We start from the raw sequence: 12,045 nt of genomic DNA, 5'->3' as shown, positions 1-12,045 counted from the left end.
CTAGAGAGGGCTTTTGAAAGAGCCAGCTCTGTCTCTGGAAACACTGACAGATTTGGATAAATAAGTAAAATTAAAAAAAAAAAATCTCCTCAAACAGAAGAGGAAACAGAGAGGAAAATTACATTATTGCTAATGCTGGTTTCATCCTTTCCTGCCAAAGTTCACCTGACTTAAGCCATAGTCACTTAGCTAAGTGACTAAAGCTGGTAAGGATGGTTCTAGCTACCACCCCATACCAGCTCCAGAAAAGGGCAGGGGGCATGTGGTGAGCGGAGAAAAGGCAAGACAGAGAGCGAATCTCCTGGGAGATGCAAAACGAGCTCCCTGGATTGCCAGGACTAGTGGTGACACGCGCCAGACAAAGGACCTGCTACTCTATAAATGAGGCAGCCGGGACCGGCGCTAAGCTGACTCCAGCAAGAGCAAGCTCTGTGGCCAGGCACTGGAAAAGCAGTCGGGAAAGAAACATAGGAAGCATCTGATCTTGCTGCCTGTTCACCAGGTTTCCAGAGGCACAAGTACCAGAAAAGTAAGTGACAACGGCCTCTTCTCTTTACAGCTATCCTCCCCTCTTTCGTGCTGATCTTGCAACTTTCTTAGGAATGCCAAAGTTTCCCCTCAGAGCAGGGAATATCCTTAAAAGAAGGGATTTCTGCAGTAGCCTTTTACCAGTTTGCTGGATTTTCATTTCTTATTGTGGCACCTCTGGCTCTTGTCACCAAAAATTTAAGAGTAAGGCACCTCATCTGACAAACAGCCACTTACAGCTGGCTGCACTTCGTCAAGTGAAGACACAGTTTGTACCTGAACTTTCCAAATTCCTAGCATCTGCAGAGATTCAGTGAGTTGGACCTTACCAGAAGAAAATATTGATTTGTTTTAGTGCTTTTGAGAGAAATGTTGGTGGTGACATGTGGAGGAAACTAAAGTGATTTTAATTACGGTTCTTAACTATTCCTACTATTCCTATTTTATTACATCATAGCTGCATAATTAAACACTAGGCAAACTCATTTATAGCACTGCAAAGTGCTGTAAATCAGAGCTATTGCACTGGTGCAAAAGGATTAGACAGAGCATCATAGACTCCCTGAGTTAAGGACTAAAACTTAACTGAATTCTCCAATGCTGTTTGTTATTTAAAACAAATTCCTTGCAAAAGTACAAATAATCATGTACTAATTAGTCTTATGCTGTATGCTTATTCACTAGACTGTGTGAAAATTCACTGACAGTGTCAACAGGTAAAGGTGTAAGGAATCAGTTTTAAATTCCAATCCCCACATATTTAAAAGTATCTCCATACTTTACAGGTCAGCTGTGCTACAGCTGATGCATATGTAAAATACATAAGAATTTGAATTTTCCTCAGTTCAACAGTGCACTTAGGAGGAAAAGCTTAGCAACTGTTTTTTAATTTCACTTCTACTGTTAAATATTAGTAACTCTCAGATTTGTGACAAAGCTTTTGAAACTGACAATCTAAAACCCGTTTCTATTTCCAGCCTTCTGCATAAAACTATTTGCCAGAGAAAGTGAATAAACAGCAAAACATGCATGTTTCCTGAAGTAGTTGTCTCTATCCTTCCTGATTTCCTTGTAACTTTACAGGACAATATTTCATTTTCAGAATCTTTTTCCATCATGCATTTCTATATTATTTTACACAGACACAAAAAAACCCCCAAACCAACCAAAAACAAAAACAAAAAACCAACTAAACGAACAAACAACCACAAAGATAACCAACCAGATTAAAAAACCTAAAATAAATGCAGCTTGTTTTTACTGTCTGTTTACATAAATCTTTATGGTAGTTGTGATATGAGTAGATGAAAATGAAGTGCTCAGTATGCCAGGCAGGAAACTTGTGGACTAAACACAGGTGGCTGAGGCAGGGATGAGTTTTGTGCTGCTGTTTCTCTCAGGAGCAGCCCCACAGAGATCGGTGGCAAGACATTCAGGGAAAAACAGGGTTGTGCTCCTTGTCTTGCAGTTTGCATCCCACTTTTGGAAGCTATGTTTTGCCGTGGTGGCCACGTTTCTCTGCTCATGGTGACCTCTGGTCTTAGGCACAGCAGGCACTGGTGTGACCCAAGGTGGTCAGCAGCCTGGTTTGAGGTCTGGCAGGAAGACAGGGCTCTGCACCGGATGCTCTCAGACCTTCAGTCTTGCTTTGCCTGCAGTCACAGATTTGCTACCAGCCTCAGAGCAGACCTGGACAGAAAGCAAAAGCAAATATTGTTTGGGGGCCACATCCAAGCATAACAAATAATCTACCTTTCCCCTGATGCAAATGTCCTTTGCAGACCTGGATTTTCTCCTCTCTGTTCCCAACTTCTCTAACAGTGTGAGCTGCTGCAGACTGCTCTCTGCTGAGCTGTAAGACATGCAGCACTTGGTCCCACTCCTCGCTTACATTCTCCTTCCAGGAAGGAGGACGTGGACATAGGCAGGGCAAATGGTTTCTGCCATTCACAGCTGCCCTCCTGCCTCGTTGTGGCAGAGAGAAGGAGGCAGGAATGAGTGATGCAATGAGGTGGGAGAAATATCAGTGTGGAACAGGGGGGAACAAAAAAAAGAGACCTGAAGAACTCCTGGAACAGAACCAAATTGTTTTTCTTCTCTGTGTTTACCTTAAAACATGGGGAGAGTGTCTGTATGTAGTACTTGGGCTGTTAATTTGCAGAGACTCTTGTTAAAGGAAACCCACAGGAACTGCCATTCAGGCCAGAGAAGCAGTTTTCCAAGAGAGACTCTGAGATTCTCTGGAACAGAAAATAACACAAATGCAACTTTAGCAAATAAAGGCTAAACCTCCTGGCAAAGTGCTCCTTTCTCAGCTTAGCAAGCTGTCATGCCCCTGCTAATGCACTGGAACTCCATTTAGCAAAAGCTGTTGCAGCCCATGAGTGGGTTCTTTATTTTTTTGGTGTAGAGATTTTTTTGGTATAGTTCATCTTTCTGCAAAGCACCATAAAACATACTGAGCAGAAGGGAGCCACATGAAAAAATCAACAACAACAGGAAACCCCCAAATCCAAAAAAAGTCCACTCCCATGCACAGAGTAAACCTTTTCTTGAGCTACGTCTTTAAGGCTATTGTCAAGTTCTCGGCCACATACTTTGTGCTCTCCCAAATCCCATCTGGGTGGCAGCCCATTGCTTTGCAGATCTTCCTTTCCCAAGGCAGGCCTAGAGGCCATGATGCCACAGTGTGCAGAGTCTGCAGACAAGGCTGATTTCTCACAAAGCAGAGAGCTGTTCTCTGCCAAAGACCTGCACCCTCCAGGAGGGCAACTGGATTACAAAGCTCAGAAGCCCAGGGGCAGTTCTGGGTCAGGTGAAAGACCTTTCTCTTGAAACTGGGATCGCATGCAGTATAGTAACCCCAAACATGAAAGCTGACTGAATCCTGAGACCTTCACACAGCTGCTTTTGAAGACTCCAGTGATTTCCTTTTCCTAAAGGTTCAGTGAGAGCACAAGTGTGGCTGTGAGAGTTTCTGTAAATGCTGCCCTTAGACAGGAGGGCTCCCAGAAGCAGAGATTCTACTATGTGCATTTTGTTCTAGATTTACAGGCTCTAAAAAAGGTAAATCACCGTGTCAGTGTGGGCTGGTTTTTATAGTGCTTTTGCTGCTCTGCTGTACTGCGTACTGCAATATGATTGTCGGATAACACTCCCAACAGAGGCATGAGGCAGAGATAGGAGCCCTTGTTTACTCCTGAAGTAGTTCCTCTTCCCACATCTTGTTTGAAATAAAATGAAGTTCATGGATAGTGCTAGGAATCACACTGGGAACGCAGGGAGAGGCTCTTCTCATTCATTACACCAGCACTGAAAGACTGGGCCATCCTGTGTTCGTGTCTGCTCTAACACACAAATGCTCACACACACATTCAGTAATTTTTTCCACGAACTTTGCAGTGGTTTAAAAGCAGGAGGGAAAAGAAGGTGCAGGGGAAAAAAAAAAAAAAGAAGGAATTTGCCTGATGCATGGCAGGGAAACATGGACAGAAGCTCAACTCCCTGGTTGCCAACCCAGCATCCACTCTCAGATTCAGAGATCTCTCTGTGTCCTTGTCCAGCAACGCACCTGTGGGATTTCAGGTGGGAGGCACTTTGGAAAAGGTACTGAGATACAGGGAGGCAGCAATGGGGAGAGTGAGCTGAGGAAAGCTGGGACGGGAGAGCCTGTACCTAGAGGTGAGCTGCTCCTCTTGCAATCCATCAAGCTGGGGTGAACTGTCCCCTCTGTCCTTTCTTCCCCTCCCAACCCAAAGAAAGACCCTGAAATCCAAGCAGCCATACAGCAAACAGTGCATGGCTAAGCTGCAAGGAGTGAGTTTGTTCCTCCTAGGGAATGGGGAAAAAAAAATAGTCACATGTTAGCCATAGGTAGTGCTTTGTCTTGTGACAGCAATGCTCAGTCTTGCCCTCTGCATGAAGCTGAGTGCCACGCTCTGAGGCTTGTGTGAAAATGTAGAGGGAAACTGTGAGTTTCCCCTTTCTCCTCTTGCCCAGATCACAGGGATGCAAAGCGAACAAAGCACAGCAGAAAGAGTGATAGCTGGGGAACCTTTGCTCCCCACGGCAGATCGTGCTCACAAGCACCTGCCTGGTAGAGGAAACAGGCACCATCTGCTCTTCTGTTGCCATTTACTTAAGGGCTGGGGGGACTTTACAAAATCCAGTGCAATGTGTTAAACAACCAATTTTAGCAGGCACTGGGTTTCCCCTGTGGAGTGATGGTGCAGCACCACAGGTTTACTAGAAGCACTCCAATTCTAGGTGGCAGCAGGCATCTGCTGTCTGATTAAGATTTGCAGGAGTAGGTCTCCAGTGGCCAGTTTCAACATGGATTTAACTTCATCGAGGTCAGAGGTATAACTTGAGGGAGGAACTTCCTTGTCCAAGATCTTTAGTTAATAGCATCCTGCTAATTATGACTGAGTGCCGGGCTCCTGGTGAGTCCCCTGCCAACCCTCAGACATTAACCGCTGGCTCGGGGGCCATTTGCTGGGGAATGTCTGGCAGAGATGAGCTTTGTGCCTAAGCTGCTCTGCTGCTGCCGCTGCTGCCGCTGCTGCCGCTGCCTGAATTGCCTGAAAGGCTTTTGCATGGAGAGGCTGTGAGAACTGCTGCTAGGTAGAGATCCTCATCTCTTCTGCGGTTCAGTCTTTTGTCTGGCGACATTCGTGGCTGCACTAAAAATAGCCAGTATTCCGCCCACCACACATTTTTATATTTTTCAAGTGGGTAGGCAGGGGGTGGAAGGACCTTCAGTTGTCTGTTTGGTGGGCGGTGGTGGCTTGTTTTTCCTTTGTTTTTTTCTCTTTCTGGTTGTTGGAGCAGATTCACTGGGGTTGTTTCTTTGCACAATTCTCTTCACATGTTGCAGCTGTGCACCTTAGCTCATGAAACTGCATTTAGCTCCTACTTCTGGACATGCCTCCTTGAGCTGAGTTAAATCCTTTCCTCAGTGCAAAATTTTGTCCTTAAAAGTAATTCCTCCAGTGAAAATGGTGTAAACGTCCAGATTTACATTGCTGAGAGCAGAATTAATCCTCTTGAATCTAAGATGCTATCTTCCTGGGTTTTTAATTGTCATCTAAATGTGGGGTTGTTAATACGTGGTTAGGGAAGGTGAGCAGAAAGTACAGAGTCCAAACCTGCAGGTTAGTGCAATAAATCTGTAGATTATATGTACAATCAGGTGACTTCTGCACAGACTTAAAACAGACCAGTGGGATACAAACTGCACACAACCACTAGATGACATGTATTTTATACAGTGCATCAGAGAAAGCTTAAAAATACATTGCTCAGATGTGCAAAATTAGCAAAGACCTGAAGTTGCAAATAACATGTTGAAAGACAAGTTTGGTGAGAAAGGTTGGAGAGAAGGAAGGAAAAGAAGGAAGGGAACAAGACAGAAGAAATGGAAATCAGATCCCTTGCCAGCAAACTGGCTGCATTTTAACTAGAAGGTGCTGTGGTTGCAGAGAACTCGAGGGATGTGTAGGTGACTAGAGGAAAAAAGCTACGGTGAAAAATTACAGTTACTGCAGGATTGGACGAGGATAACTTTTCTTCTATGTTTCTAACTGAAACTCCAAGCACAACAACAGGAAACCCACACCAGTAAAGACAAAAAGGAGAGGAATTTAAGGTGGAGAGATGTATGGAGGTGGCTTACAAAGCTCCCCATAGAGCTATCACTGCAAGAGGAGGCACTGGGAAAGGAAAGGAGCTGCTGTTTGCAGATCTCAAATAAATGTCAGAAATACAAACACACGTTTTTGAAGTGTAAAGCAGGAGCTGTTCTCACAAAGGCATCTGTTTGCTGACAAGGCTTATGACCACAAACGTAGCATTGTCCTTTCCAGAGGCATGAGTAGAGAGACAAAGAAAGCACAGCCTGAAGGAGTAGGCTGGGTTTATTTTTCCACCAATAACACCACTAACAGGACAAGAGGGCATGTTCACAGCACCAGGGCTGGGTGTTAACCTGCTTTCCTGGAGTATTGTGCTGGGGACTGTCTGCAGCAGGAGGATGACAAGAAACAGACTCTCTCTTGGTATTTGTAGCTGAGATGTAAACAGGTATCCAGCAAACATTGACCCACATGGCAGAATTACAGCACAGAGCTCCGAAGACCTGGCAAAATACAGTCCAGTCAACCAATTAGAAGAAAAAAGGAAGCCCAAATAACTTTCCCTATGTTACAAAAAATAAATATCTTTGTACACAGATAAGTATGTCTTCAGAAGAAAAAAAAAAAGAAAAAAATCAAACAACATAAACACCAAAACAGAAGACAGAAAGAAGCAGGTGGCATTGTGAATTTCACACAGATCTGAGCAGCTGCTTGGAAGAATAAATCTGTAAAGGCAAAAGTTTTGCCTTGGGCACTGAACACACTGCAGTACAGAGGAGCACTGGAAGGCTGTGTTTAAAATCTGTACCACTGACGTGGCAGTGTTCTTGCCAAAAAGGTACATGCAACATGCTTGAGGTAGGTGCAAAGTACCAAGCAGATTTGTTCCCACAGCACGAACCAAAAATGATACACAGAGTAGGAGAACAATTTTTTAAAAAAAGAATAAAAAGAGAGATACAATCCCCATTTGAATCAAGCAATGAGTCTTAATGTAAGTCTATAAAAGACACGAAAAACTTTCAGCAACCTGAAATACGAGGATTTGTTTTTTAAAAGAGCCTTTCATGAAGCAAGGCCATTTTGATGAGACAATTTTCTCATCCCCTAAAGGTATGACAGTAATTTCAGTATTCCACCAAAATAGAAATATGTTAGCAGTGTAAAGGCCAAGGCCAAGAGGAGCCTGTGAGGTATTGTCAGCGTGAGGAGCCATTTACAGTGTACAGGGGTGTGCCTGTACCAGCTGCATCCCTGACCAGAGGTCTCTGAACACAGCTGTGACAGGATTTATAGTGCTGCAGCTGTGTTCCCCTGGCAGCTGGTAATCCATGCTGGACTAGAACTTGAAGGAGCTGGGCAGAAACTTCCCTGCCTTGGCTCCCTGACAGGACATCCCAATTAAACTGTGAGTCACATTTGTGTTTCTTTATTCCCATGGACTTTTACCGTGTATTTTGGTGAACCCCGGATGTCTTGCATGGTGTGAGGCTGCTTCAGATGGAAGCAGGATCACAGTTGGGCTGTCATCCCAAAGTTTCCTCTTCCTGTGGATGAAGGATGCTGTTCCCTCTGCTCCCCACTCCCCTTTACAGGACTACTGTAAAGAAGGGTTTGCCAATGAGTATAAAAAGCTGAGCTTTTCACATGCATTAGAGGGTAAGTGGAAACATTTGTCCTTTAGTCTCTTGGCTGTGGATAGCTGTTCCCTGCTCCAGCTGTCTGTGTGCCATTGGCATAGAGAGCTGCTTCAGAAATGGAGCAATCAGTGTCTCCTCCAGGGCTGTGGGAGAGAAGGGAAGACACTTTCCCATGGTGGTGGGAGAGGGGCTGGGGCAACACAAAGAACTTTTGGCAGTCTTTCTGGTAAATGGCATTTAAAATCACTGTGCACCCCTTGCCTCAGTACTGTTCTTTGCCAGGTCTGCTCTGGGCACAGGGCTCCCTTTGCTTGGCTCTGTGAAGGTAGACAGGGAACAACTGGGGAGAGGTTTTGTCTGGAATACCAGCATGTTTTGTAGGAATCACACTTTCCTTCATGCACTTATGACATTTGTGGCTTAGTCTTGGCATTTCTCAGAGGCTAAAGCAGAAGCCAGACTGAAAAGTCTCTGACACCAGCAGTGAGCAGCCATTGTGGGCTGGGCACGGAACCAGACTGGTGCTTCCTTGGAGAAGGGAAATAACCTCCTGAAATAACCACAGCCACACATGTCTATGGTGTTACCTGGCTGTTCATTGAAGGCCCATGGTGAAGGTCCACTTGGCTTCGTTTCAGCCAGGAATCACCAAGCTAGGGCCAGCTAGGAGCAGATTCCAGGAAGGTGTGAAATGAGGTGTGGATATGTTCTGCGCTGGCTCTGCCTGCCTTCCCCCATAAAAAGTGCCTGTGTGGCTCTCACACAGCCTGGTGGGATGACAAATGCATTGTCTGTTGGGAATTCTGTTGCAGGGGAACTCTGAGGAACCTGGAGAAGCTGGGCTTGTAGCAGCACCAAATGCTTGTATATGGAAATTAAACTCCTTTATTTCCTTTGTGAAGTTCTTACTGAACTCTGGCATCAGGTTGCCTCTCCAATACTTATGATGACTTTAGAGTGACTCTGTGGAGGACATGCAGGACAAGAGTGCCAGCCACAAAGAGCAAAAATTAGAAGCCTAACACCACCACTCTGTGCTTACCACTTGCCTGGAGGGTACAGTGCCCCTAAAAAAAGCAGCCTGTGTGAAAGCCAGGGGTATCCAGCATTCACTCACCATCTCCTTTGCTTTGCAGCACCTTAAGAATGACAAGAAAGATCTTCACCAACACCAGGGAGAGGTGGAGGCAGCAAAATGTCAACAGTGCCTTTGCCAAGCTGAGGAAACTCATTCCCACTCACCCACCAGACAAAAAACTGAGCAAGAACGAGACACTCCGGTTGGCCATGAGATACATCAACTTCCTTGTCAAGGTCCTGGGAGAGCCAGGCCTCCAGCAGACAGCAGTGGCACCTCGGGGCAGCATCCTGGGGTTCTTCCAGCAAGCCCCACACTTGCAGAGCATGGAAGAGCTGACACTGATTGAAAACTGTGGTGTCTCCTGTCCCAGCATGAGCAGCAATATAGCAGAGTGTTGGTCAGAGTCATCATCCCCTAGCAGACAGTGAGATGTGCAGTCTTGATGTTAGTGTGATAGTCCCTCTCTCCTGGCAGAATCTGTGGGTTGCTCCTCTGTGTATTGTGATTATTTATTTATATTTATCGCTATTTTATTTGCATTTTTATTTAATAGGATAGGAAGTCCTTGGTCGTGCAAAAAACCTGGAAGTCCAGACGGAGAACTTGTGGTCTCTGGGAGCTTGGAAGGACATACTGCTGTCATGGCAGAGTCCAAGCCAAAAGAGTCTTCTGCCTGGATCTCCTCCATAAATCAGGGCATAGAAATTCATTCAGTGTTTCTGACAGGGAAAGAGATTATTCTCCCATGCTATTTCAAGGAAACATTATTGAGATGAAGAATTATGACAGCACCACAAAATTTGTCCACAACAGACATCTGGCCTCAGAAGTAAAAGATTTTGAGAGATGTGATATTTGACAGAATCCTCTACCAGTTGTTCTACGGGCTAATTGCACTCACTCTTGAACTTGTGAATCTTATTTCTAGCTTGAGTCTTTTGTTTAAAAAGTCCTAGCCCTTGAACCTGGCTGCATCTTTCTTCATCAGACTGGACAGATCCCTTGTGTCAGAGGAAAGCACATTAAATAAAATTAAATGTTAGGTTAAAGCAAAAAGTGCCAATTTAAAGTGACAAAATACATTGTCATAGATGAGTTTCAGTGGGTTCAATAGGCAAAGTAAATCTCCTCCATAGCAGTGACAGTGTGAATGCGAAGGAAGATGGTCAGCTATGCCCCAGCTACCTTAAAAGCCCATCAAAGAGGTTGGTGGCTCAATGCCTTTGTTCTTCTGTAGGAGCTGTAGCAATGCTTTGGGAGGAAGGTGCTGCTTTGGGAGGGAGGTCCCAGGACAAAGGCCTCAGTGATACGCTGTGAAAACCTTTGTGGACAAGCCTACGTCCATGGTTATGCCTGCCATACCTTGCTGACTGCCCTTAAACTCCCTGATTTCACCTGCTCTAGCTGAGGCTCTCCCACCTGGATACTGTTCCCAAATGGCCCAACAGAGCAACCACAAAGAAACTGGTGTAAATATCTTCCATTTGTGAGTTATTTCCCTGTAGGAAAAACACCAACCACCATGCTGTAGGTGTTTAGCTGACAAGCGGGATGAAAAGAGGCTTCATGAAAGTGGCCACTGTGGGTTATTGTTGCCCACAAAGAAATCAATTTTAATTTCCTGCCTGAGTTACAACCTGTGCCTGCCAAGGCCTGGTCTGCTCCTGTGAGTTACGAGCAGCCTAGAGGAGCAGAGAAAATGTCACCAGCTTTAAGTAGAATGGCTTTCTGGTGAGATCCTGCTCCCACTGACACAAGTCCCTCTTGATTTCCATGTGGACCAAGGTACATGTCAAGGCTCAGAAAAGACAGTTGTTTACAACTGGTGAAGAAATGTAGCTCCCTTAGGGCAAGGCATGTCCCTGGGCTGTTTCTGTTTGTTCATGAGACAAAGAGGTGCTTTCAGAAAGCAGAACTAGGGTTTGTGCATGCAACATGTACGGTCCTTCTGCATGAGGGGATTTGGCACCTGAAGCTGAGCTGCACCAAAGAAGCCAGGGCTGGCTCCTGCTATGGGAATGTCAAGCTGTCCTCAGCACTGACAAAAGCCAAGGTCTGACAAGAACACAGCTCACCCCATCCAGCACTGGTGCTGTAAGGTACAGGCATGCCAGTTGGTAGATTCTGGCCAAAAGAAGGAAAGAAAAGAAGCGGAAAGGGTTCATGTTGATTTGATTTAGTTTCTGAACACTGCTAATAGTCAGTTTGCTAATCCCTGGGTTTGTCAGCTGTCAGGACTGCCCGGGGGAGCAGCTGAGTGGAAAGGCACTGAGAGCCCTTCCCATGGTTCGCTTCTCCCGACCTCGGCCCACCTTAATGTGACTAAATGGAGCCACAGCCTCTTCTGCACAGCACCTCAAATGTAATGAGCCACGTCCTCCTCCCAGCTTTCCGCTGGCTTGCTGGAGTTGCAGCAGGACAGATTAGCCTAAGTAAATCAGAGCACTTACTGCTGAGGCGTGGTGGTGCTATTGGGTCTATCAGTCCTTGCTATCCTAGGAAACACACATCACCAAGGCAAGGAAAAACATCTTGTGAGCAGCTGTCATACTGGGAAGGGGAAAGAAAACCTGGCAATTTTGTAACATAACATGCTTGTTGTATTTTCTATGCTAAAAAACTTCCCTTCTTGTTACTGCTTTGGTTCATATCACCGCTTTCTTTGATCTCCTTTCAGTACAGGGGCTCCCTACTGTCACATTCAGCAAGTATTTCACTAGATCTCTCTACCAAAGATTTCTTTTTTTTGGTCAAGTTTTTTCTTTGTGTTTTGGGGATTTCTTATCTGTGTGATCATGAACAAATACGGTGCAACTGATAACACTGTGCTATATGATGTTATTTAACACCTAATATATTCCAAATAAATTATTTAAGAAACTAATCTTTGTCTTTCTAAACTTCTCTAAAATTGCATTTTACATTTGCATACCACTTGGTAGAGAATCCCAAAAACATTGGGATGTAATTTCCAGCAGAGGATTCTTCTACTATCTCTTATGCAAGACTCTTGATGGTAGAAACAACATTATCAAATGATGAAAAATGACAGCAGTTCTTTGTTTATTACAATTTCTTGCAATTTTGGGTCGTATATCTATTTGCATCTACATGCTAGGAAGATTTTGACCAGCCCTTGAAAAAGATAGAGAACTAAAAT

General features: G+C 44.9%; 1 protein-coding gene across 1 annotated transcript; it reads left to right on the top strand.

Annotated features, from left to right (window-relative positions):
* Window positions 1–344: 344 nt before the first annotated feature.
* On the top strand, window positions 345–11,769 carry TAL2 (TAL bHLH transcription factor 2). Its single transcript, XM_010405669.2, has 2 exons — window positions 345–529; window positions 8,941–11,769. Exon 2 carries the CDS (start codon window positions 8,951–8,953, stop codon window positions 9,311–9,313), a length of 363 nt encoding a protein of 120 aa, XP_010403971.1. The 5' UTR covers window positions 345–529; window positions 8,941–8,950; the 3' UTR covers window positions 9,314–11,769.
* The last annotated feature ends 276 nt before the right edge of the window (window positions 11,770–12,045 follow it).

This window comes from Corvus cornix, chromosome Z (genome assembly GCF_000738735.6).
Source record: "Corvus cornix cornix isolate S_Up_H32 chromosome Z, ASM73873v5, whole genome shotgun sequence".
NCBI classification, from domain to species: Eukaryota; Metazoa; Chordata; class Aves; order Passeriformes; family Corvidae; genus Corvus; species Corvus cornix.
The sequence above is the reverse complement of the archived record's forward strand: the minus strand, read 5'-3'. Positions and strand labels throughout refer to the sequence as shown.